The sequence below is a fragment of the Mauremys reevesii genome, linkage group 5, assembly GCF_016161935.1.
Source record: "Mauremys reevesii isolate NIE-2019 linkage group 5, ASM1616193v1, whole genome shotgun sequence".
Taxonomy (NCBI): Eukaryota; Metazoa; Chordata; order Testudines; family Geoemydidae; genus Mauremys; species Mauremys reevesii.
Window position 1 is genome coordinate 69,755,558 of NC_052627.1, and position 26,871 is coordinate 69,782,428.

General features: G+C 39.8%; 1 protein-coding gene and 1 long non-coding RNA gene across 3 annotated transcripts; one reads left to right on the top strand and one right to left on the bottom strand.

The window, feature by feature from the left end:
• Nucleotides 1-299: 299 nt before the first annotated feature.
• Nucleotides 300-26,871, bottom strand: MFAP3L (microfibril associated protein 3 like). Of its 2 annotated transcripts, none has more exons than XM_039540210.1 (4): nucleotides 26,297-26,871; nucleotides 9,188-9,273; nucleotides 8,555-8,967; nucleotides 300-2,564 (listed from the first exon to the last, which is right to left on the bottom strand). In XM_039540210.1, exons 3-4 carry the CDS (start codon nucleotides 8,835-8,837, stop codon nucleotides 1,702-1,704), a joined length of 1,146 nt encoding a protein of 381 aa, XP_039396144.1. In that variant the 5' UTR covers nucleotides 8,838-8,967; nucleotides 9,188-9,273; nucleotides 26,297-26,871; the 3' UTR covers nucleotides 300-1,701. The 2 variants fall into 2 exon arrangements, with proteins under 2 accessions (XP_039396144.1, XP_039396142.1); XM_039540208.1 differs by having other exon boundaries at nucleotides 9,188-9,278.
• LOC120406049 lies at nucleotides 17,441-18,532 on the top strand. The gene is made up of 2 exons (XR_005599055.1): nucleotides 17,441-17,609; nucleotides 18,391-18,532. It is a non-coding gene; the product is annotated as an uncharacterized LOC120406049 (long non-coding RNA).

Sequence of the window (26,871 nt, forward strand, 5' to 3'; positions counted from 1 at the left end):
GCTCACCAATTTCTCAGCGGTCTAAATGAATTCTCTCTCCACAACACTCTGGAGTAAGAGACTCCAGGTTATTTCTAACACTTGATCTAATGCATGGTAGCCCTTCTCCAAAGTGAACAGACCATGGTCTGCTCAGCAGTTCCAAGTGAAATGTGTATCAGATGATTAAATAGCATACTGTTCATCATGCACAAATTCTATCTTGTAAGTGATCTCTTTCCATGCTCATCTGGTAGTGCATATTATTACAGTACTTCTGAAATAGACACTATCCCCCTTCCCTCCCCCATCCCTGCAGTCCATTAATATCCGAGCATAACTCCATGATCCTAATATTATAGAATTGTAGGACTGGAAGAGACCTTAAGAGGTCTACTAGTCCAATCCCCAGCCAAGGAAGGACTAAGTCTTCTCTAGACCATCCTGGACAGGTGTTTGGCTAACCTGCTCTTAAAAATCTCCAATGACAGACATATGCCCCACTGGCCATGATTATGAAAGCTATATACAGATGGAGTCACATTTGCTCAGATGTCAGTGAACCTCCTCACCCCAGAAAATCTAAATTTGATGAGGATTTTTTAAAATAGCAGATCAATTGTACTATCATAATACAGTTTGTGATCATTGTCCATTTTTATGCACTGAGGTGACCATTATGACTTAATAGCAAGTATTTGACTAATTTTTTGACTCATTGCCGGATTAAAAAGATTATGATTATGGATGCACTTGTTTTTGTTCATCAGGAAATTGCATTGCAGAAAAAGGAAATCCTGATAAACAAGGATATTTTACCACTTCAGCCTCATCTGCAACAAAATACTGGAGTGTACAATACTTTTACTGAATCCACACTCCTGACAGGTTTTATAAAGTCACCTGGTTCCATTTACTTCTACCATGTAAGCAAAACAAGACAATAAATTTTGGACACCCATAGTCCTTCTCGATATAGACTTCTGGTAAAGTCAACAGATGGTTAAATATATGAAAAAAATCTACTCCATGTTTGTACTGTAGCCTTCTGGCAGAAATAAAGTGCTTTCTCTTCTGTAGAAAAAAATACACTGTATATCATCTGTGTGAATGAACACTTATTGGCTTCTTCAGTCTAAGGGGTAGGGAAACCTATTTCCCCACTGTCTAAACATAAATAAAATGGTCTCAAATGAAAAAGACACATTTAACCTTCTTTAATAGCCCTCTAATTCACAATGCAGCTTGGCAAAGATGCTTGGTAAATAGGATCTAACTAGGATTTTGTTTGGCTAATGAAATCCTGCCTCCTGGGCAATGTTTCAAATTCATGGGAACAGTTACACAAAAATGCAGCAGATGGAAGAGAGGAAGCGGAAGGAGAAAAATGAAGAACAGTTTTATGTTTAGTAAATCTAAGTGTCTTTAACACTACAAATGACTTCCAGGAGGTCACTGAAGTTGACAACAACCTAGAAATTGCTGAGGTAAATGTTTCTGAAAAAAACTCCTAAACCAAAAAGAGCAATTAGTATTAATATAATAGTAATTACTCTGTCATACATCATAGTAAAATTAACTCAAAGAAGAAAATATCAAATAATCGACATGCATGCTTTTGCTATGATAATCTCCAGGTAAGGCTTAGTGGCAAGTACAATATCTATTTTTAAAGGAGCTCCAACTGATTTTCTTGCTATGCATAGATTCACAGAGTAATTATCACACATGGCTTTCATAAATAAAACATGTATTTTTGTCAGTTGCCAATGCTATATCATTGGAGTTTAGTTCAGTAGAAGGATCAGGAATTGGGTCAGTAGGAGATGCTGGTGTTTGAGGAATCTCTTCTTCCTTAATTTCTAATTGCACACTGTCTTGTGACTGGTCATCTATACAGTCCTTTTTGGACAGCTGATGAACTGACACTTTTATCGCAATCTGCTGTGGTGATTCATGCAGTGATGATGCCTCAGAGTCAGCTGTGGGAGAGTCGCTGCGCTTTAGTGCATTAGGAATCATAAACATATCATCTCCATCAGTAGTCTCCTGGCCTTCTGCTGCTTGCCGTACAAAATTCTGTCCCTGTTCTTCCAAGCCAACCACCTCCATGATTTCTTCCATTATAGTCCTGCAGTTCATGATGAGAGGTGGCAGAGGAACACTTCGGGCAAGTTCCTCAATGTAGCGAGCAAATTCCATGGTCTTGAACTGGGTTACTTTGGCAAGCTCAAGAGTTTTGGCTGAGGTGATGATTGGGATACGCTTAGCAATCTCAAAGGCTTTTTGTAGTTTCTCTGCTCCTTCTGTTCTGAAAAACTCGTTGATTGCTTTCTCCGTTTTCTTCAGATGGCTGCTCATCATACACAGCCTGGTAATGTTCAAGATCATAACAATGGTAAAAGCTACGAGGCAGACAATCATGTAATAGATCCCCATATCTCCGGAGGTAAAGACGACCCTCAGAGTCACAGTATTATTCACAGTGCCATACATGTTAGAAGCAACACAAGTGTATTTACCTCTATCATCAAAAGACACGCTGGTAATGTTCAGTAGCCCACTGTCAAGAAACCACCATTTTCCTGCAGGAAAGATATAGAAGAATTCAGTCCAAAACATTTGTTTACATGGTCAGTATCACATTTTAATCATCAGTTTTGTCATACTGGCTCCAGAATTTAGAAAAATGGCAATAACGTAGACTATACTGGAGTGAATCACTTGTCACAAAAACATGTCTGCTTTTAGGATCCCACCACAATACAATTTCAGCTACTGTGAAGGTCACTGATTATACTCAGGTCGCATTTTTTAAATGTCTCACTATCCACAATAAACTGTATTGTATATCTATCATAGTCAAACAAGTTAAAAACCTAATTACCTACTGTGGACAGCATCCCAAACTCATGCTGTACTTCATAAAATGCTGAATTTTAATGAATAATAGAAGTTTGAGATAGAAGACCTGATAAGTCACGTAGTCCATTGTTGAATCCAATGAAGATTGTAAATTTTCTTGTGTTTTGTTATAGTATCTCCTATCATCTTGTTACTGTTAACTTTACATCACACCCAAAAGTATGCTAGGGATCTTACAGTGCAGAAAAAATATGCAAGGAGCTTACAGTCTAATCTGAAACATGACTTGACAAAGGGAGCGACAAGACAGCAGGGGTATGATGACAGAGGAAAGAGCAGGGCCACACCAATAAGATCAGGCTGTTGCTCAATAAAATCTTGTGGACATGTTGGTGGATTTTTTTTTATCTGAAGAAGCTTATTGGGAGCAATCTTTACTGATTTATGCAATGTTATTGATACATTTGATCATTACATTCTACTGCAAGAGTTAGAAGTGCAAATTTTTCATGCTTTGACAATAGCATGGCTGACTGATGATCATCAAATTGAGCTCAAATCTGAATCTGCTCCCATTTCTGCCCGTCCTAATATTATAAGGATATTGACTTAGCTCCTCTTCCCTTCCCACCGCCCAAATAAATAGCTAGGTTTCATCTTTAAGTGACAAACACCACTATTTAGATACTAGGGAGATATGTATGCCCTATTCAGTTGGTTTGTAGTGTGGGTTTGATAAATTGCAAGACTGGCTTAAAAGATGATGTTCACCATGGGTGTGGAGGGCTGGTCCTGCATCATGTAAATTCCAGAGTATGGACAGAGAGTAGAGCACAAATGGACAGTGTAGCTTTACTAATTCTGGATGTTTCTGTGTCTCCCTGAATACCACACAGTGGATTTCCATGCTGATTCTCTGTACAACAGCACAAGGTGGCTAAAGGCAGGGGCACAGAATCTGCAATTACAGAGAGAAAGTGGCACAGTCACAATAGCTGTGGCAATGCCTGCACTGGCAACCTCACCTCTTGATGTGGGTTGTATGTATTTGATTCTCTCCCCCTCCGATTTCATCTTCTCTCTCCCCGGAGAGTTGTTTGTTTGTTTAAAAGCTTCTTTTAGTTCTTGGATTCGTAGTCTTATGCTACAGAAGCATATTATGTGCCATTTGAAATTAATCAGACAAGCCAGCTTCAATTTGGAATATTAGTGGCTATCCTCTTTTTGAAAATTATTCTAACTCAAAATATGGCTCATCCTAAAGGTTTCATAGTTTGCACATCTATCCTCAGTGAAAATCTATGCTTACGCCAACTTAACTTTTTTGGAGTTCCTAATTATTTTTCCACCAACATTATTAGTTCTGCACTCTTATTCTTATGGAGTTTGCAATGTCTGAAAACTCCCAATACTAATCAAAATGTGTAATGATGAGCAGGTGGGTAAGTCTTTGCAGTATCAGGACCTCACCCTCCAAACATTGTAAGGTAGTCAGAATTTTCCATGTCTACAGGTGTCACTTTGTACATAACATCATGGAATGAAGAAGTTGTAGACATGCAGTGTACTAAGCCACAGTATAAATAATAAAATACGCTATGGCAGATTAAAATAATAGGGAAACAAAACAAAAATGTTAAAGTACAGTTATGTTCATAGCGACTGTATATGTAAATTCTCTAGTACAATAGAAAGTTAGTTATCAGTAATAAGAAGTGTGAAACTTTGTAGTTGTACTTTTTAGATTAATTTAGTATTCTAACAATATTATAATAAAAGTATAATTAGTTAAATAATCTTAACTATGGTCTGATTCTGCCACCTTTATTTACATTGAGTACCTTACTCTGTAAGTAGCCCAGCTGATTACAAGGAGACAACTTACAGAGTAAGGTACTACTCAACATGAGTAAGGGTGTCAGAACTGAGCCCTAAAGTTTTTTTGTCTAACCATATAAAATATTTTAGGCTGGGGTGTGGAATTCTCTATACTATTATATCCAAAAATCACTACATTAAAAGAATGCTAAGATTGTGAAGTCAGGCAAGAATAGATGGTATTATTATCCCATTTTGAAGCTTGGGGAACTGAGGTACTGTTGAAAAAAGGCAGCATGTGGCCATGTAATTAAAGACTGTATCATAATGCATACACATTACACATTAAGTTTGCACAGGCAATTTTAATTCTGGCATTTCCTAACTTTTAAGTGTCTGGCTTTGCAACCTTAACATTCTTTGAACACAGGGTTTTGAGGGTTTTTTTTTTTGTTTTTTTGTTTTGTTTTTGCATGTGTCTCATTTCCTAAGTTTTTAAAAGCAAATTTCTAAAACAGAAATTCCCTCAAGTGGCATTATACTGACCCCCATATAGACTGACTCATTATACTGCTTGGTCATCAGCAGGGTTGAAACCAGTAGATCTGCCACACAGACCTCTGCCACTTGAACTAACGGAGCCTCTGTAGGTTTTCAGTCTCTATATGTGCTAGCACTAAAGGGTGATGGGACACAAACTCTGCCAGTGGATTGTTGCTGACAGCAAAGGAAAGGTCAGATGCAGTAATTGCGAAATGGTGAGGAATGGTGACTTGTTCTGGAGGGCAGTGTGTAGTAGTGGTCACAGACACATCGAGCCATTCCCCATAAGCTTGATTCCTTCTATCCTGTCTCCTCTAATCTGTCCATGTCTCAGTCCTGTCTCTTTCCCACCCTGGGATCCTTATCCCAGTCCCATTCTCTCACCCTGCCAGTCCGAATCTCTGCTCTTTAGGCTTCTAATCCCAAGTCTGTCTCCTTACCCAGCCACTTCCAGTTCTCCCCCCATATCCTGGCTCCGCAACACATCTGTTTCTCTTCCCCTCCAGCCCAACTCCCCCGCTCATACCCAGTCACAGTCTACTTGCTCAGCCAGTCCCCATCTACCCCCTATTCCTAATGTGATCCCAGTTTCCCCCTCCCTGGCTCCTAAGCTTCTTGGCTCCCAGTCTCCTTGGCACCCAATCTCCTTGCCTATCCCAACTCCCATTTTCTTTTTTCCTCTACCCCCTCCCCTCCCCTTACCAGCTTCTAAGCACTTCCCCCCAACACTCTCCAAGCTCCTTGTCACAATCTATTTCCACCACCACCTCAGCCCCTTATCCAGGTCTTGTCCTCTGTACATTTGAATCAGGCAACTTCCTTCTCTTGGACATCTTGAGGATCACTGAGAGCCTAGGAGAGACAGTCTCGCTTGCAGTTCCAATGCCTGGTCCTGGTCCTACCCATAGCAACACAGAGTTGCAATTGCAGGGAAAGTCAACTGTGAGCTAGAGCATGTCCAATGAGAACACAATCTTTGGGAGAATTTAGCTCCGAAGTGCTAGCAAGTCTCTACCAAGCATGTGTGAACTGCAATGTTTTTTTTCAATAGCTTAGAATGAGGCAAATTTAACATGGACAAGACAACGCATCTTTCTTTAACCTCATCCTTGGAAACAGCCAAACTGGTTTTACTGATTTTTTTTAAAAAGAAAATTTCAGTCTGAGGCAGAGACCCAGCATGGAAAATTTCAGCCCAAATGGTAATAGTTTGGCAAAGTTATAAGCAACTAAAAATAGGGTCTTATAAAAGGAAGTGTCAGGCAACCTTCATAATAGGTGGCATGACCAGCCCCACTTATAATATAGTGTAATATATAAAGCATTGGTATTGCTAAACCTCTTCTTAATCAATAGGAACTTTATTCATTGTAAAATCACAAAATGGCTTGCTGATGTATTCCTGCTGCAGCTGTTACAAATGACATAATGGCATTTAGACTGTGACTCAGTGTCTGGTTTTGTGCCAAAAGATTCTGGCAGAAAGCACAAGCCTGCTGAGAAACAGACTATTCTGGGTGTAGAGAAGGTACTAGTGTTGGCTCACAGGTTTTTGCTGCCGTCGACAAACTGGAAAATTATGCAACCTTTAAAGTTCTCAGTTGGGCATACAAAGCAACAGTGCAGAGAGCCTACACGTGGCCCTATGTACCACTTAAGTCTCATATTTAAAGGCTTAAATGGGTCTTAAGTGGTGCACAGGGTCCTGCATGAATTCTCTGCATTGGCTGAGTTATACCCACAGGGAACATTCCTTTTGCTTCCTTAGGCAACCACTTGTTTTAACCTTGGGAAGTACTAATAGCAGTTAAGCCAAATCATGTGGATTCCAAGCACAAATTGTCCATAACACAATATTTTTCAGTTGTTTATTATTTTCGCCCCTTTCATTGCCCACACTGTTGTGTAGAGCTTTTCCTGTTGCATGAGAACAATTCAGCACTACATTTTAAATATAGTAATACACACACTAGGGAAAAAGCTTGTGCTAGGAAACACCCATTATAGGAGATGGTATGTTTCCTCCTGGACAAACAACTTGTAATACTGGAAATTTAAGCTGAAGTGATATAATGCCTTAATATCCCTGCAATTTACAGTGCTTTGTTCAGTACTATTGCTGAGAGAGCTCCAGTAAAAGCTCTCCAAAGCACTAATTACAATACGCTGCCTTATCTCCTACATACTGTGCTTGAAGCTCAGTCAGTTCCTTTCTGTACCCATATGGATAAATATGTTAGTACAAGTCACAATACAGAAAGCTGTTACAGAAACATTATGCTGTGGTGCACACAGCTGGGTGAATCATTGCATCATATCAGGGTTTTCTCTCAGGTCAGCTATTGATAAGACAAGTCATCCTGAATTTAATGTGAATAACTCAAAACCTTCTTTCATTATGATGTGTTTAAAGTGTCCTGCATGAATTCTATTACATGGACAATATGGCTGCTTCATAAAACTACAATAACCTTACTTGTATCATAAAGGAATAATGTGCACTTACATTTGTCCCCAAATTTAAATTTCATAAAGATGAGTTTATGTAATACTAAGGTCCCAAAGGACATGGCAAAGGAATTAAGCATGTATTTATCATTAAGGCCATTTTAGTCACGGGTATTTTTAGTAAAAGTTATGGACGGGTCCTGGGCAGTAAACAAAAATACCTAGCTCTTAAGCCAATTTTATATCCTCTCTTTGCCACCAGATCAGAGCAAAGGGAACAGAGTGGTGACTAGGATCCAAACACAAATTTGCTGATGAAAAGAATCCCTTCCTTTTTGTTTCTATCAGGCTGGCTCCAGGCACCAGCCCAGCAAGCAGGTGCTTGGGGCGGCCAAGGGGAAGGGGCGGCATGTCGGGCTCTTCGGCGGTGAGTCCCTTGGTCCCTCTCGGAGGGAAGGACCTGCCGCCGAATTGCCGCTGAAGAAGAAAGCGGCACAGTGGAGCTGCCACTGCTCGCGATCGCGGCTTTTTTGTGTGTTTTTTTTCCCGCTGCTTGGGACGGCAAAAACCCTGGAGCCGGCCCTGGTTTCTATATTATCTCTTCAGCTTTCTTGTTTCCTGCTGTGTGTGGCCACACAAAAACAAACAAACAAACAAACAAAAAAACCACTAAAATCTGTAATTGTTTTCTCGCAGAGTGTATACAAATGAATTTACAGCTGCCATGACCCCAGGAGACTGCCATATTTTCATACCTCCTCACAGGAAAGCATAACACAATAAGGTTGTTACATTTACACACACGTGTCTATATATAATAATAAAGTCCATTATAAACAAAGTGTGGATGCCAAGATCCTTGTTAGATTGTAAGAAATAAATCAGAGCATAAAAGCCTTACCACTGTTCTCTTCTTCCTTCAGCAAACAACCATTGGAATTGTACCATTTGTAACGTGGAGCAGGATTTCCTTGGACATTGCAGTCAATCAAGGCACTATTCCCTTCCTTGACTGTAATATGATCAACGATGGAGATAATCACAGGTACAGATCCCAAGTTCATGTCAGTGTGATTTAAAGTGCTACTAGTCACATCCTCAGCAGCTGTCAAAGCTGCTAGTAAGATGAAAAGGCGTGTGGTATGCAAGAAGTTCAAAAAGTGGTGGCTGTTCAGCATGTTCATCTTTCTTCAGTAGGCTGTTCAGAAGAGAGCTGGGATAGGAAATTGTCTATTGAATGCAGCCTTCTAAGCTGAGCAAATCACAGGAAAGTTTTACCTTGATCCATGAAGATTTACATTTAAGAAAAAAATCCTATAGAATAAATACATTTTTAAAAATGAGACATAAATATTCCATTAAAAAGTTCTTTTTAAAATAATGAGATATCCATGAATGCATATGACACACATCATTTTAGTCTTACCCAAAAGCTAATGTTATCACCATCCCCATTCTTACTGGGAAAAGATGCATACATTTTTCCAAGAATAGCACTGATAAAAGTGGCAAGTGTAGGAGAAGGATTTATTACCTGGACACGTAGCAGCAATTTAGCTGTAGCAGCAGTTGCAGTTTTAGTCTGAAGATTCTACATACAAACTAATCCTCAGCAATCACCTAAACTGGAAAAGCAAAAAGCATATCACATTAATGTTGCCATTATTGGTTCTGTCATAAAAATAGAAGAACAGCCATACTGGGTCAGACCAAAGATCTATCTAGTCCAGTATTCTATCTTCCGACATAACCTAATGCCAGATGCTTCAGAGGAAATGAACATGACAGGACAATTATCAAGTGATCCATCCCATTGTACAGTCCCAGCTTCTGGAAGTCAGAGGTTTAGGGACACCTGGAGCATGGAGACACCTGACCATCTTGGTTAATAGCCAATAGTTCCATAGGTGCTGGAATTAGGGATGCAGGGGGTGCTGCTGTATCCCCTGGCTTGAAGTGGTTTCCATTCTACATAGGGTTTACAGTTTGGTTAAATGGCTCTCAGAAACCCCCCACTATAAAAATTGTTCCAGCACCCCTGTATCCTACACGAACATATCTAATTCTTTTTTGAACCCAGTTATACTTTTGGTCTCCACAACATTCCCTGGCAACGAGTTCCACAGGCTGATTGTGTGGTGTGTGAAAAAGTATTGCCTTATGTTTGTTTTAAACCTGCTGCTTATTTTCATTGGGTGATCCTGGGTTCTTGTGTTATTTGAAGGGGTAAATAACACTTCCTTATTCGCTTTATTCAAAACATTCATGATTTTATAGACCTCTATTATAACCCTCCTTAGTCATCTGTTTTCTGAGCTGAACAGTGGCAGTCTTTTTAATCTCTCCTCACTTGCAAGCTGTTCCATATCCCTAATCATTTTTGTTGTCCTTCTCTATACCTTTCCCAATTCTAATATATGTTTTTCGAGACGGGGTGACCAGATCTGCATATAGTATTCAAGGTGTGGGTGTACCACTGATTTATATAGTGGTATGAAGATATTTGCTGTCTTATTATCTATCCCTTTTCTAATGGCTCCTAACATTCTGTTTGCTTTTTTTGACTGCAACTGCACACTGAGTAGATGTTTTCAGAGAACTATCCACAATGACTCCAAGAAAGTGGCCCCATCATTTTGTATGTATAGTAGGGGATTATGTTTTCCAATGTGCATTACTTTGCATTTATCAACACTGAATTTCATCTACCATTTTGTTGCTCGGTCACCCCGTCTTGTGAGATCCCATAGTAACTCTTCACGACAGCTTTGGGCTAAACTATCTGGAGTAATTTTGTATCATCTGCAAATTTTGACACCTCACTGTTCACCCAGTACTCCAGATCATTTATGAATATGCTGAACAGCACTGGTCTCAGTCCAGATCTTTGGGGAACCCTGCTGTTTATCTCTCTTCATTGTGAAAACTAACCATTTATTCCTATCCTTTGTTTCCTAGCTTTTAACCAGTTACTGATCTGTGAGAGGACCTTCCCTTATATCACGACTGCTTAGTTTGCTTAAGAGCCTTTGGTGAGGGACCTTGTCTAAACTTTTTGAAAGTCCAAGTACCCTATATTGACTGGATCACACTTGTCCATGTTTGTTGACAACCTTAAAGAATTCTAATAGATTGATGAGGCATGACTTCCATTTATAAGAGCCATGTTCACTCTTTCCCAACATATTGTATTTATCTCTGTGAGTGATAATTTTGTTTTTTACTATAGTTTTAATCAATTTACCTGGAACTGAAGTTAGGCTTACCGGCCTGTAATTGCCAGCATTGCCTCTGCAGCCTTTTTTAAAACGTGGTGTTACATTAGCTACTCTCCAGTCATCTGGTACAGAGGATGATTTAACCAATAGGTTATATACCCCAGTTACTAGTTCTGCAATTTTATATCTGAGTTCCTTCAGAATACTTGGGTAAATACCACCTGATCCTGGTGACTTATTACTGTTTAGTTTATCAATTTGTTCTAAAATGTCCTCTATTGCACCTCAATCTGGGACAGTTCCTCACATATGTCACCTAAAAAAATGGTTCAGATATGGAGATCTTCCCCCTATCCTCTGCAGTGCAAAGCATGTAAAAAAATCATTGTCTTCCTTGAGTGCTCGTTTAGCATCTTGATTGTCTAGTGGTCCCACTGATTGTTTGGCAGATTTCCTGCTTCTGATGTATTTAAAAATATATTTCCTGCTAGTTTTTGTGTCCTTAGCTCTTCAAATTCTTTCTTGGCCTGCCTTATTATACTTTTACACCTGACTTGCCAGAGTTTATGCTCCTTTCTATTTTGCTCACTAGGATCTGACTTTCAATTTTTAAAGGATGCCTTTTTGCCTCTAAGTGCCTGTTTTACTCTGCTGTTTAGCAATGGTGGCATTTTTTTGGTCCTCTGCTTTTTTTAATTCAGATTATACATTTATTTTGAGCCTCTATTACGGTATTTTTAATGTTTATTATGGTGTTTCCATGCAGTTTGCAGGCATGTCACTCTTGTGACTGTTCCTTTTAATATTCGTTTAACTATTTTCCTCATTTTTGTGTAGTTCCCCTTGTAATTAAATGCTACTGTAGTGGGTTTCTTTGGCATCTCCCCCACCCCAGGTTGTTAAATTTAATTACATTATGATTGCTATTACCAAGCGGTTCTGCTATATTCACCTCTTGGACCAGATCCTGTGCTCCACTTAGGACTAAATCAAGAATTGTGTTTCCCTTTGTGGATTCCAGGACCAGCTGTGCTCCAAAAAGCAGTCATTTATGGTGTCTAGAAAATCTCTCTCTGGATCCCTTCCTGAGGTGATGTTATACCAAGTCAATATGAGGATAGCTGAAATCCCCCATTATTATTGTGTTTTCTGCCTTTGCAGCCTTTCTAATCTCCCTGAGCATTTCATAATCACCATCATCATCCTGGTCAGGTGGTTGGTAGTATATTCCTACTGCTATGCTCTTATTGTTCAAGCATGGGATTTCTATCCATAGAGATTCTATAGTAAAGTTTGACTCATTTAAGATGTTTACTTTATTTGATGCTGTGCTTTCGTTTCATATATAGTGCCACTCCCTCACCAGCAAAACCTGCTCTGTCATTGTATTTTGTACCCTCGAGTTACCACGTTCCATTGATTATGCTCATTCCACCAAATTTCCATGATGCCTATTATATCAACAGCCTCATTTAATGCCAGGCACACCAGTTCACCCATCTTAATATTTAAACTGCTAGCATTTGTATACAAGCACTTGTACATTTTGTCAATATTCATTTGCTTGCCTTTGTGTTTATATTTAAATGGGACTCTTTCAAATTTGATTGTATGTCACTCGCTCATACCTGTACTTTACCAACTTCTTTCCTATCCTCTTTACTATGATACAGACTTTCTTCTTTAATAAATGCATCCTTGAGGGATGTTTCTGTCCAAACCATATGCACCCTTGTACCTGTCTGCTTTTCCTCAGTTCTTAGTTTAAAAATCCTCTACAACCTTTTTAATGTTACACGCCAGCAGTCTGGTTCCATTTTGGTTTAGGTAGAACCATCTTTCCTGTATTGGTGCTTCCTTTCCCAAAAGATTCCCCAGTTCCTAACAAACCTAAAACCCTCCTCCCCACACCATCATCTCATCCACACATACAGATCCTGCAGTTCTGCATGTCTTTCTGGTCCTGCATGTGGAATTGGAAGCATTTCAGAGAATGCTACCATTGAGGTATTGGACTTTAATCTCTGACCTAGAAGGCTAAATTTGGCCTCCAGGGCCTCTCTCCAACCTTTCCCTATGTCACTGTTACTTACATTTACCAGGACCACCGACTCCTCTCCAGCAGAACAGATAAGTCTGCCTAGATGTCTCATGAGATCTGCAACCTTTGCACCTGCGAGGCAATTTACCATGTTGCTCTCCCAGTCATCACAAACTCAACTATCCAATCCTGCTTTACTATCATCTGGTTCTTCCTAGGACCTGTGAGAGAGGTATCTTCAGTGAGAGAGGATACCATGCCATCATCCTTCAACTGCACTTGCATAAACAGTCCTCTTTAAGTCAACAGCTTAAGTAAGGACTACTTACATAAGGGTTGTAGGATCTGGTTTTTATTTCTTTAACACATGCAATTGTGTTTACATACCACAGCACACATGGTAAAGCATCTTGGATTATTCACTTTGCTGAGGCTACTGCCAGACTTTAAGTTCTGTATGAATGGTGGAGTTTATCCAAGCTAGAGCAATATACTTAAAATATAATATTTCAGAAACATATTTAACTTAGTTTTTATTAAGTTAAATTTAAAAAGGAAAAATATCCACTAGAGATGTAATTTTTGCTACGGCTTCTTTGGGCTAGAAATGGAACTGGGGCACTTGTTTTGGTCATGTACCATTAAGTGTTTGGGCTAGAGAGTTTTTGCCGATAATCTCATTACACTATCATCCCTTGACAACCCCTTGAGTACTATCCTATAAAGTGGCTGGAGTTTCTGCAGGTAAGGTGGGGTTTTCAAAAGCACTCACTATTGGTCTAACTATGCCTGCAGTGAAGTGAATGGGCGTTTTACCATGGACTTTGATAGGTGCAGAGTTAGTCCAAAGCTGAGCATGTCTGAAAATGCCACCCATAGGATAGTGTAAGGAATACAGACACCACAATATGCTTTAACATTAACTACAGGGGGTCAACTGATAGGTTTCACAAGATTAGCCACTCAAATGCAGCAAAACTTAGTTCATTAGCAGAAATAAACTATTCTAACTGAGATCTAAATATAGAGAACTGCAAACATCTAATTAATTTCCAAGTCTCCACTTTCCTTTGCAAAGCAGTTTGATTTTATTTAAGGATTTTGGTTAACAATGGAAATTACTGTGGCATCTAAACAAGGCAAAAATATGACTGCTGGCAAAACTAGGTCAATTCCATATATTAAGGGAGCAATAAAATTAAAAAGGCCTCTTTTTCTCTATTCTAAACTGAATTTGTCCTTCCCTGGCAATACTCATCCAAGTTTTTTTCCCATCTCTACAACATGGAACAATTAACTTGACTACACACAAATTGGCATTACTGTTGTTAGAGTAGTGAAACATTTTCCTCTATTTACCAGGATGGACCATCACTAAAGGTTCCAAACTACACTTTTCCGATAGGCTGCATGTACAGTGTAAATGTATTGTCAGAACTCAAACTCAGTCAATGAACTTTTTCCAAGTTTTGTCCATAGTCAAATGTGAAGAATATCTACTTTGAAAATATATCATCAAGGTATGGTCCATAACATTTTAAAATTAAATAGTTTTACTTCTAGTGGTAAGAGCAAGATCTAGGAGTCAGCAGTTCTGAATTTTATTTCTCATTTTGCCATTGACTCGCTGTGTGACCTTGCATAAGTCATTTAGACCCTCAGTCACTCATGGGATTTCTGGATTGTACAATGTTAAAACAGTTGAAAGTGCCCTTATAGATGCATTTAGGTTTGAAGTAAATAGAATTAATCCAACCATCTATCAAAAGCTTATCTGGTGATATTTTCAAACCAGAATGGATGGAGACAACTGCAATATCGGTCTGCTTCTATCTGCAATGTGCGAAAGGTTTCCTGAGGAGTGCTAAATACTTTCCAGGGTACAAGGGTCAGGCATTTCTGAAAAATCCTAAACAGTGTTTTGGACTTGGGGCTTGGGCAACAAATGTTTTCAGACACTACAAAAGACACCAGGGTAACTAAACATTATAGGAAATCCTCTTCTGTCTGTGCCAAAGTGCTATTAGAGAGGAACAAAGAATGGAAACACAAAATAAGTCCTGATGGAGACCCCCACATCTGCAGATTGAGTCCGATCCTCCAGTACTCACTCAGTCCAAGTTTCCATTGAGTTCATTAGGCCCAAACCCAGCATCCTGAAATGTTTTCCGACCTCTCCCCAAATCCCAACAGCTGAAGCAGTACACTCTGTTACGTACACAAATTAATCCCATCATTTTCATGAGACCCAATAACTGTGATGTGAGGATTTTTGTCATAGAATGGGGAAAAATTATAAATGATTTATCTTTGTCACTGTAAATAATGTAGTTATTTCTGTCTTTGGCGCATGAACTGACACATCTGTATAAGCCAATTATTGAATTAATGACTTCAAGTCTAAAGAAGTTTTTTTAAAAAACACCCTACTTGTATGGCCAAATTATCTCCTTCCTGTGGAAAGGGGAAAGAACTTCTTTAGCTGTGCTGTGTTACCTCCTTGGGACAGAGAGAAGATATGATCACCTACTAGGATGGAATCTGAGGATCCATGAGGAATCTCAGCATTCACCCCAGGGCATTTGGCACACAGATGTGCAACATCTGCCCCTCCACGTGCTGTTCTGGGCAACCATTCTAACAAAAACACGTCTGCCATTGGTCTCCAGTCTGAACTTGTATTCTCTCACCCCCTTCCCCCACAAAGCTGGTAGAAACTGAACAGCTAAAAGTAATACTGCAAGAATCAGCATTAACTTCCTTAGAGAATTCCACTGGAAATCGTGTCATCTGAGGGGAGCATGGCATACATCTCTTCCAGGTGACATGACCACAAACTGTTTGGGTGTTAACAGTATATTGTTTATGTGGGGGAGTTTCCCAGATCATGCTGCACTGCCAATGTTCCCCCAGTCATATATGGCCAATATTTATAGGCATTTCATCTTATGTGCATAATACAGCAGAGAGGAACTATAAGACTTGTAAATTTTCCTACCCAGGAATAAACATTGGTCCAAGCTGGGAGGTCTTTCTCTTGTTATTTCAGAGACTGTTGGGGATATCAATTGCATGCAGCCATGTTCTGATTGACCAGTTGATTTTTTATTTTTAATATCATACCCAAAGTGCACAGCTGGTGTTTTACCCCTGAAAACCCAAATAAACTGATAGGGGATGAAGAGACTGCACTCAGAAGTACTGAATTTGTGCTCCATCAACTGGTCATTCTGAATAGGGGTACACAAAAGAGAGACATTGATGCATACCTTGTTCTGGCTTACTAAGTCTATATTAATTTGTTCTCCTTCTAATAATAACATGTATCCCTATTATCTAGTGCTATGAGGTTATTCAATTCAACAGCAAACCAAAAGAAATCAACTCGTATAATGGGTAAATAGTGTCTCTATAGTTTGAGGAACACTAACAGTCCAGAGTTAGTTTGCTTGGTCTGTAAATATGAAGAAAAAGGAAAGAGAACTTTGGTTTCATCCTTGTTCTCAGTTGTCCACAGCACAAAAACCACCACCTGACTGGCAGTCATGAGGACAGTACTACAAAGTCATGGTTAAAGTTAACCCCTGATATTTAAATACTACTTACTGGTTTTTCTCTTCACACCCATCCCTTTTTCTGGTTTTAGAGGCAATATGTTTATACAGTGGACAACTGTCAAAAGCGAATAGGTTTTACTGGAGCAGAAATGCAGACACTGGGACTTATTTATGTCATTCAGAAGGGCCAAAAGACCACTGGGAGTTCAGAGGCTCATGAGTGTGAACCACCCAATAAAAGATTAAACTGTTAGGGCCTAGGCTGGCAGATGAATAGTAACACAGTTCATTCACAACTGGTAGCAAGTTGTCTGGCTTTTGTCATCCTCTTGTTAATAAAGCTATCATCCTAAAAGCAGTGGTCCTAAAAGGGACATGACAGAATATTCTCAGTCTCTCTGGGATATTTCTTTGCTTGTACCCTCATGACTTTTCTCCTGTTTCCTTCTTTACTGTTTCTAGCTAGGATGGCAATTGTTGCATGACTTAACCGTTTCCTTAGAGCTTCAGGCACCTGATTCCTTGACTGGTTTAATGGCTTCCAGCTTGAAGCACATTTCTCTGTCTCTACAGCTCATTTCAGTTGCCTTTAGAATCTTTCAGAACCTTCTCCTTGGGTCCCTGTGAGAACAAACATCCTACCATTCTGCCACTTATATCTTCTCAAGAGAAGTGTTGTAAATACTAGAGATGTTCACAGGCAGGTTAGGGCCTTAGGTGCACTAACAGAGCTGCATGGCTAGCCAAGTGTCTTTAGCCCTGTCATACTCAACTTGTGAGAGGCACAAATATGAGAATTGCCTTAGGGACACCAAAAACAGAGTAACAAAGGACATGTGAAGTAATGAGGGTTTTGTGTCTAAGCCTTAAGAGATTCTAGAAATGACACTTGGAGTCACCATGGCAACTCCCCTCTAGCATTCCTTTATCATTTTGGGTAGTGGTATTCTAGAATGAGGAGACAGATTAATGAGACGGATAAACTGTAAGAGTTTAGTTAGATGTTGACCTGCAGTAAAGATTGGCTATGGCCTTACCATGAAAGTCTAAAGAAGGAGAAAAGAGTGAAAGCACCGTCGAGAAGACCTGTTTGAAGACTGTGTAACTGTGGGAAGGGCCAGATCTCTAAGTACACAAGGGGTATGTCTACACTTGCAGAGTTTTTGCGCTGTAAGTTTCATCGGTGATAGGGAACCAGTGAAAGTAAAGCGCTTAATTCCTGAGGCGTCAGACAGTGTTTACATTAGCAGCACTTCCATTGCAGATGAGAGCAGCGCTCTAGGGCAGCTATCCAACAGTGCATTTCTCTCCAGTTTGATGATGGGTCTTGTGGGAAGGGGTGTGTGTGTGCGATCGGGGCATCTGGGTCCCTGCAAAGCCTCCTCTCCCCAAACACTGATCAGCTCCAGTAGCTCAGCATTGCTCCAAGCAGGGGATTGTTTGCTCCGCAGAGCAGGCATTGTCACCTGGCCAGATAAGTGGAAGGGAAGTTTCAAAGTTCCTGGGGCTTTGCAGGGGAGGGGTGGATGTCTGTTTACCTGGCATCAGAGCAGCAGAGTTGCTGGCCAGAGTGGTCACCTAGGCATTGTGGTATATCCTCCAGAGGCTAAAAGCTGTGTAAACAGGAAGAACATGTCTTACTTGCACATCACCGCAAAAACATCACCGGTAAGAACTATATACCTCTCGTGGAGGTGGTTTTCTTCTTGCGGTGAAACTTCTGAGTTTCACTGCAAAAAGTCATTGGCAAGTGTAGATGCTCCCATGGTTTTTGCACACAAAAGGGACTTTTTCTGCTTTAAATGGCAAAGGTAGACATGCCCAAGAAGATATGTGTAAGTGTTGGAATAATAAAAATAATTTCTCTTTTGTATGTAGTTAGTAGGAATCTAAAGTTGTGCTTTTATCTCATATTGTTTAGGTTTCTCATGTTCAGAAACTCTTCAATTCAACTTAATCTCAAAAAGCATAAAGCAGAACTAGTCTAAGAACAAGATTAGAAGACTGTATAGCTCAGAGAGGAGATGAATAAGAGGGGATGTGATTAAAGTATACAAAATATTGAACGGTATAGAGAAAATAGATCAGGCACTCCTATTTACCTTTTCTCATAATACCAGAACCAGGGTACATTCAATGAAATCGAAGGCAGCAAATTTAAAACTAATAAAAGGAAATAATGTTTTACACAACACATAATTAGCATATGAAACTCATTGCCACAAGATAACATTAAAGCCAGGAGCGAAACAAGAATAAAAATAGACTGGGCATTTATATAGAAAATGACAGTATCTAGTTAAATCCAGTCGTAATAAGGATTAAAAAAAGAAAGCTAGCCAAAAAAGTATGGAAGGGATATAAAACGTCATACTTCAAAGTACATAACTCTCTACTATTGTGATTTTTTGCACCTTACGCTGAAAAATGTGGTATTGACCACTGACAGATGGATTACTAGGTGGGATGGTCTTCAGTAGGGCAATTCAGTATTTGCAAACTAATCTGTTTTTGTTAACTAGGAATGCTGTTCACAAGTAAAGGTATAAAGGAGTCTATAGCTTAAAGATCCTACTAAGCTACTTCAGGCAGGAACTTGTCCTTTTGTTTGTAAAGTGACAAACAACAATAAATAGGGAAAGCAGGCAAAATGGAGAATTCAGAGACGTACACTGGCTCTGAGGAGATAACAAAACTATGTTACAGAGAAGAGTCATATTAATAAAGAAACCCTTCTAAGCTACTTGTTACAGACAGCACTAAAAGTACAGGAGGTTTTGAGACAGGTTTCTTTTCTTTACCCTTTGTAAAGGTTTCCGTAATCTTTATTTAAAAATTGAGATTCACACTAAGAAGTTACAGTTATAAAATGCCAAGCAATAAGATATACAATGTGATGGACATAAATGTCATTCTAAAACAAGTGACATACTTTATGATGAAGTCCTTTGTTTAAGGAGCACTAGCTGCACATCATATTTTAACACTGAATGAACTAGGAGGAAATTCACAGCCAATAAAGAAAATTCTGCTTTACAGTTAGGTTTATAATATACCTACACAGTTGCAAAGCAGATCAGCAGAATTCCACTCAATAATTGTTCTTCCTATTTGAGATCCTAATCCTGAAAAGCAGTTAAGCATATGAATAGTCCCAAGTCAATGGGACCTCTTGTACTTAAAGGAATGCAGGTGCTTAAGTGCTTTACTGCATCGGGACCTAAATTCCACCCCTCTCCAAACCATCCTCAAGGCCCATAATCCATTCAACCTAAAATGAGTAGATGAAGCTTGCTGCTCTGTAATTATCTAGAAGGATTATTAAGTTCCTCAAGAATCTCCCCCGGTCCTTGATGACCTAAGGAATTGAGTGTGGATCTCATGTGCGGCAGTGTAGAGGACCTGTGCCAAACATCTGAGCAAAACCCTTGATACACTTCAGTGTAAATGAAATTGTATCACCAGCATCTATTTCATGTAAAGTGGACGTCTAGCCAGATACATTTAGAGAACACGTTAACTAGAAGGCTTCCTGTCTGCAATTTGTAAAAATATATTTTTTCACATGGACAAAGCATCTTAATAAATTCCCAAGTTACCAATTAAGTACTCAATAAAAACTGAATTTTTTTTCAGTAGAGAAGCTTACTTCTGCTGCATTTTGATGGACATGTTCCATTAGGGAGTTGTGGGTTATATAGACACAGAAAGATCTGCTGTAGAATCAGTAGCGAAGACCCAGAATTTCATGTCCAGTAAATTTGTTGGATGTTTAGGTATATACTCTTTTTCAAGGTTTCTACTACAATAATAAAGAGCTCTGATGCATAAATCATCAGGATGTATTTAGCAGTTGTATTTGTTTAGGAGGTCAGGCAGTCTGTGCTTCATGGTTTGGTACACAAAGCTATTACTCCAGAAACAGCTGTGTCACTTTATGAGATATTTGCTTAACTCTTTGCAAGCATACCCTAGGCTATGGCTTTCACACTGCTACTTCTTCATCACTCAAACTAAACACAGATAGATCAGGGACTTAAATCCCTTTGGTTGAAAGGAGTAGGAATAGCAGAGAAGAGAGGCATATGGAATCTCCTCACAATGATTCCAAATACCACCTCTCTGTGAGTTTCTTCATCCCACTGGCTTCTGTGTATTTCTCATTTTCTTCATACACCTTTCATCTCTTATTTACATCAAGTGGGTCTAAAATCCTTCCATGGGTGTAAACAATTGGAGAAATCTGATTTGTTAGTGTTTTACACCCACTTGGCACAGGAGTAAGTAACTATGCAAGGGACAAGGCAATGGACAATTGGGCCCAATATATTTATCTTCCTCTTTCCCCACTCCATAAACTGTATTCGTAAAAGTCCACTTTGCTAAAATATAATTGGTTTTCCTAGCTGATGGGGAGGAAATTAGTCCTTTAAATACACATTCTAAAAAACCCCAAAGCCCACATTTTACATTTAATATAGAATGCTCGGACTGATATTTAATGGGATCAAGATAAAAATATAGGTTTTGTTTAAATAAAATAGTAAAGGCTTTTCATGACTAATCATATTTTATATAAACATCTTTAAAGGTTTATCTTGTCTTCGAAACAACTGAATAGTTTCAGTCTTTTGTATTTTCAGTGCAGTAGTTTTCATTAAGAAACAGTATTTTAACTTAAGGCTCCTCTTTCAGTAACAGGAGAATAATGAATTTGTATATAAAAACTCCCACCAACCTTCAGAGGGCCACAGTCATTATATAAAAATATGTAATCTGTGATATGCATGTATTACCACATTTTACTGACTTGTTTTTTACTTACTGACCTCCAGGATGAAGTACAAGGAGGTTAAGCACTAACACTGTGCTTATGACCACTTCAGAACTGTCAGGGGTGGCTTGCAAGGAATAATTAACTGTAGTTTAGGTGTGTTAATGATTGTCATCTAAAAGGATAATGTCAAGTTAAAAATTATTGGATTTCTTTACCTATTAGTTAACAGCATCTTAGGCTACGTCTACACTACCCGCCGTATCGGCGGGTAGCGATCGATTTTTCAGGGATTGATATATCGCGTCTCATCTAGCCGCGATATATCGATCCCCGAACGCGCTTCTATCGATTCCGTAACTCCGCCGCCCCGAACGGCGGTGGCGGCGTCGACATGGGGAGCCGCGGACGTCGATCCCACGCCGTGAGGACGGTAGGTAATTCGATATAAGATACTTCGACTTCAGCTACGTTATTCACGTAGCTGAAGTTGCGTATCTTATATCGATTTTTCCCCTTAGTGTAGACCAGCCCTTAGTCCCTGATCCCAGAGTGGGACCCATGAGGACAGAACTTCATGCTTGTGTGGAGCTACACTGAAGTCAATGGGGCGTGGTATGGGCACAAGGCTCCAGTCGCATGGCTCTATGTACAGGACCTAAGATTATTTAAATTTGAAATACTTAAATATCTGGTTTACTTTTCACTCGTTATGCTCTTTTGTACTCTTTGTATTTTGCCCTCAGCTCAGCTTGGATAATGAGAACAGAATGGTCTGGGCACTTTTGTATATAGTCAGTTTCATTTTCTTCTTCCCAAGCGCCAGCCATAAGGCTGTCAGCTTTGGGCTGCAAATGTTTAAATCAAAGTAAAAATATTTTTATTTTTTTAAATAAAGTTTTTTCATGAAAAGAAAAACAAAGTTTGTTACATCTTGTCTAAACACATAGTTTGTATATCACTTCAACTATATTGATTGAAACTTGGCATAATTAAAGCAGAACAATCCCCTATTGGTACAGTTTATCCCGGTAGATTTAAGGAAATAAGATATACTGGGAAAAGCACCATTTATACCAATATAGCTGTGTCCTCACTAGTTGTTGAACTGATTTAATAAATTATTTTTTTAAAATTACATCCCTAACCAAAATAGTTAAACTGTACAAAAACTGTGTCTGCACTATAAGCCCTTAATGACTTTAGCTACTTTTATTCTGAATTTACACGTACTATATTTCACCAAAATAACTAACATTGTTTTAATTCACACCTTTTTTTATTTCAATGCAAGTCTGCATGGAGATCAGCTCTGAGACAAAATGACTGACTCCTTTTTGCAGGCTTGTAGTAGGGGAAGACATTTCATTTGTATCCTCCCTGTTCAGCCTTCCCCTTCGATATGCATTGTGATGCTCTGCACTTGGCCATGAGTGATTTAATTAAATTATGGTAATTGGTGGGAAGTAATAGTATCCCCATTGTTTGGCAGTGGCATTTCTAGGACATGCCTGTACATGGATAGGAAATTACACTGTACTAACTAAATGCAGGAATTTTCAGTTTAAAGCACTAAATAATGCAATTAGGATTGCACTCAATGACAAGACATATACACCGTCACACACTGGCCCTAACCTGCAACCTGTTTTGCCCTGACAAAAAAGGATCCGATGGGGGGCATTTAGGGCCAGGTCTACGTTACAAACTTTTGCTGGTATAGCTATGTCAGTTAAGAGTGTGATGAGGTGTGATCTCTGACAGACACCACCAATGTACACAGAGTTAAATCAGCAAAACTGGTATAGCTTATTTTGCTTGGGTGCGGGGGAACTGGAATAAGCTATACTGGGAAAAGTGAAGTTTTGCTGGCATTAGCTGTGTCCAAATTAGGAGTGCTTTGCAGGTATACTATACGGGTTTGGCTATGGTGCCAAAGCACTCCTACTATAGATCTGGCCTAAGTCTTCAGATTCTGAGCTAGGCAGTTACAGAAATGGAGAATAGCTTTGGACTCATTTACATTGTAATGATGTGAGAGTTTGGGAAGAGGGTATAACGTGGTACTCCTTGAAAGCGGATAAAAATCATTTTCGTCTTGAAGTGTAAATAGCACCAACTATGTTTTGAGTTTCTTTTCCTGAACTATGCTACAGTGTTGGCTGTTTGCAGGATTGCAGCACAACTTGGGGACATGGTAAAAACAGTTTGGTTCCATCTGCTACCAAAGACTGAATCGTATTTCAGTTTTGTGGGACAACTAACACATTTTAATCCCATACCCAAACACTGCAGTTGTTATAGTATAGAATGGGCCTTTCTCAGATTGTTAAAGTGGGAAATTGTGCTATATGGGGTTTTTGCAGGGCTTTACTGGCATGCAATGAATACCTAATGCCTTTTCCCATTGCTATTTTATTTCATTGAATTGTGTTTTAATTCTATTCAGCTCAAACTGCAAACTCTTCAGTGATACCATGCACATCTATAAGTATACAATTAAAAGCAGAAGAAAGATTAATCACCTGTCCCCATTCTCCCCCAGGTAGATGGTTTGCTATTTGGAAGAGCTTTATTTATATTTGTTTTATTGTGAGATGTTTAAACTCATGAATATTTTACAGCATTGTGGTGGTTATAAAATGGTGGAAGAAAAGCTGCAGCTTTTCTGTCCAATAAATCAGTGTTGATATACAGTACTTTAAGCTAAAAGGCTTATAGAGAGAGAGAAAAGAAAGGGATTTTATTATCCCTTGCACGAACACAAACAAATATGCTTTTGCTGTCTGTACACAACAAACCAAACAAAAGATGCAAATCCTGCAAACATGATTTCCATTAAAACGAGTCGAAGTACAGCAGATCTCTAGTTGACCCTGTTGCAATGAGTAGGAAAACTGTTCTAAAATGTATAGTTTAAAAAAACTAAAAACGTATGCTAGTTTTTTTTACTTTAAAAAACATTTCAGTTCAAAAACACTTTTTCACTGTAAACTAACATTTCAGTTTTTCTACAAAATGTATCATAAAAGAGGGGTCCCTTGGTCTAGAAGGACCATTTGGAAATTAAAACAATGTCAAGCAAGTTGCTTATCAGAGAGACCTATTTGAAAAGCTGCAAATTACTGACTGAAAGAGGTATCAATGTTGTCAGATTGTTAGAAACTTTTACTCCTTTGTACAAAAGTCTGGTCTGTGCAAATGAACTAAAAATATGACTGCTTGGTGGTCCTTATTTGTTATTTACAATTGATTGTCCTGTTATACTGCTTATATTGTACTGCTAAAGTAACGTCGTATGATGACATTGTCAGAATGTTCCGAAGTTGAAGACTGTAGGAATGTTGTCCCTTTAAGGCACTCATGGTATTCAGATAGGTATCACATGAGACTGTTGTACTGATCAAAACTTTTAATTAATGTGAAATACAATCATGCTGACTTTACTTTAGATTAAAATAGCCCAATAAAAAAACTTCCTTAAAAGATCTATTTTATCTAAAGGTGCTACTTGCTGAATTAATACCCCCCTTCCTCCTCTCCACAGGGATATAATAATGTGCCAAAAATCTACTGTCCAACCTCATACTTCCCAAAATAAAAAATTCCAAGTTAAACAGAGAACACTGGAGTTTAAGGTTCCAGAGAGAAAAGGCCATTTGGCCTCATTAGTTTTATACTCTCAGGAGTACAGCTTCTTGGAAGCACCACAGGTAGATATTATCGTGATGGGTGCATTAGGAATGCCTAATATTTGATTGATCCCTTGGGTTTCCCTGCTGCATGAAGCAGTGCTTTAAGAACTGGCATTCATTATTGTTCGGATTATTTAGTAATCTTTCGAACTGGATTACTGCACCTTCCTTTGAAGCATCTGGCACTGACTACCCTCAGAGACAGGATCCTGGATTTGATTGACTGCTGGTCTGATATAACAGTTTGTATGTTACTGTGGGTGACAATGGGGTGGGTTAAAGCAACCCAGTTCTTAGGCACACAGTGCCCTGGCAGCCCCCATCCTTTTGGACTTCATGATTTTTGAATAATTGGGATCGACAATACTGCAAATCAAAAACAGCAACAGGCAGGACTGCTGCAGATCCCAATCAGAGTAATGAACTCAGGGAGCAGAGCACCACAGTGAAATGTGCAAAACTAAGGCTGAATCTCACCAAATACAGAATGAGTGACCACAAACTGGAGATGGAAATTGGGAGGCACAAAGCACTGTCTAAACCCAGAAAAAGGCATGGCTCAAAAGGCAACTGTGCAGACAATGTTGCAGAGAAGAGATTGAGACAGAGAGAGATTTTCTGTTCCAACTGCCCAAATACAAGGAAGTGAGACAAATATTTCCTCCAAGAATCAGAAACCATAACAGACATCCAAAAGTGATGAGGAAAAAGTGCCTGATCCCGGCAGAGAGAGATGACAGAGATGGCATTGTACTATGTATCTATTTACCATAGGATCAGCAATGGTTAGCAATGGCAAATGGACAAAGGCAATCAACCCCCAAACATAGTGTACAACCCTCTCCTGGGTAGGCTGTACCTGAGGAATCCTTTACTTATACTCTGTCAGCACTTGTAGAGCTTGTTAAGCAAATAAAACCTGAAGACAACTGAATTGTAAGATTTTTCCCCTAGCAGGGGGATCTTTTGGGGGTGGTATCAGTAGAATTTCCCTCCCCCCCCCCCCGAACCCTTCACAGGTGTGGTGGTTCAGGGATCATAACTATTTCTGATCTTTAAGCTGGCAGGACTCCTGGATAGGTGGGTCAGCCTTCCCCTTTCAGCACAGAGGGCCCCCTTGCCCCAGCCTGCCCAGAGTATCATCATCAGCAGCAGGTGGGAGCCCCCTACCCAACCTATGAGGAAAATCAACAGCAGGTCATGGTCAGGCTTCCCTGACTGGCAGTCTGTTCCTCCGCTGCTCCCTACAGCTGGGGTCCTGGTCAATCCTATTGTGTCCAGCGGCTAATCTGACCCTGATGCCAAAACAGCCCACCAGTGCTCTGTAGGAAGCTAAAAGTTATAAGAATAAATCCAACCTCAAGCCCGATGCCTAGCTCCTAGGTGAGCCAGCCCTCCTCTTGGCCACTTAGCTTTTCAGTGCGATCGCCTGGGCCCGAGATCTCTGCTCCCCACGATGCTCTCCTACTTAAATGCTGCGCCTCAGGTTGCCACAGAGCCTTTCGCCTTCACCGCGATGGAAAGCAGACAAGAAACTGAACCGAAGCCCGACAGAAATGCTCACAGAGGTGGCCCCGTCGCTGCGGCTGTAATCCGTGCTCCCTACGTAGCGTGTTGCAAGCAACCGCCTGCCTCAGCAACCCGGGCTGCGCTCGAGGGAGCGACACGGCGGTGTCCAGACGTTCGGCTGTGGAACGTTGGGGTGCCGCAACATTCCAAGCGCGACCCCAGAAGACAGCAGCAGCGCCGGCGGCTCCTTCTCAGTCAGCGGAACGGCAGCCAGCGCTCTCCACACTTCGGCACGCAAAAGTAGGTCAGCGCTGCACTGAGCATGCTCGAGCTAGAGCCAGGCTGCTGTGAAAATTCAATGAGCTGCCCAAGGTTGGTGCAGCTTCTTTCCTTACCCTCTCCACGCTGAAGGTCACAAAACGGA

Excerpts from the sequence above, each read along its gene's own strand:
- MFAP3L (XM_039540210.1), bottom strand. The coding sequence starts at position 8,837 with ATGAACATGCTGAACAGCCACCACTTTTTGAACTTCTTGCATACCACA. Across the intron at positions 2,565-8,554 it reads GAAGGAAGAAGAGAACAGTG|GAAAATGGTGGTTTCTTGAC; the intron begins GTAAGGCTTTTA and ends TCTTTCCTGCAG.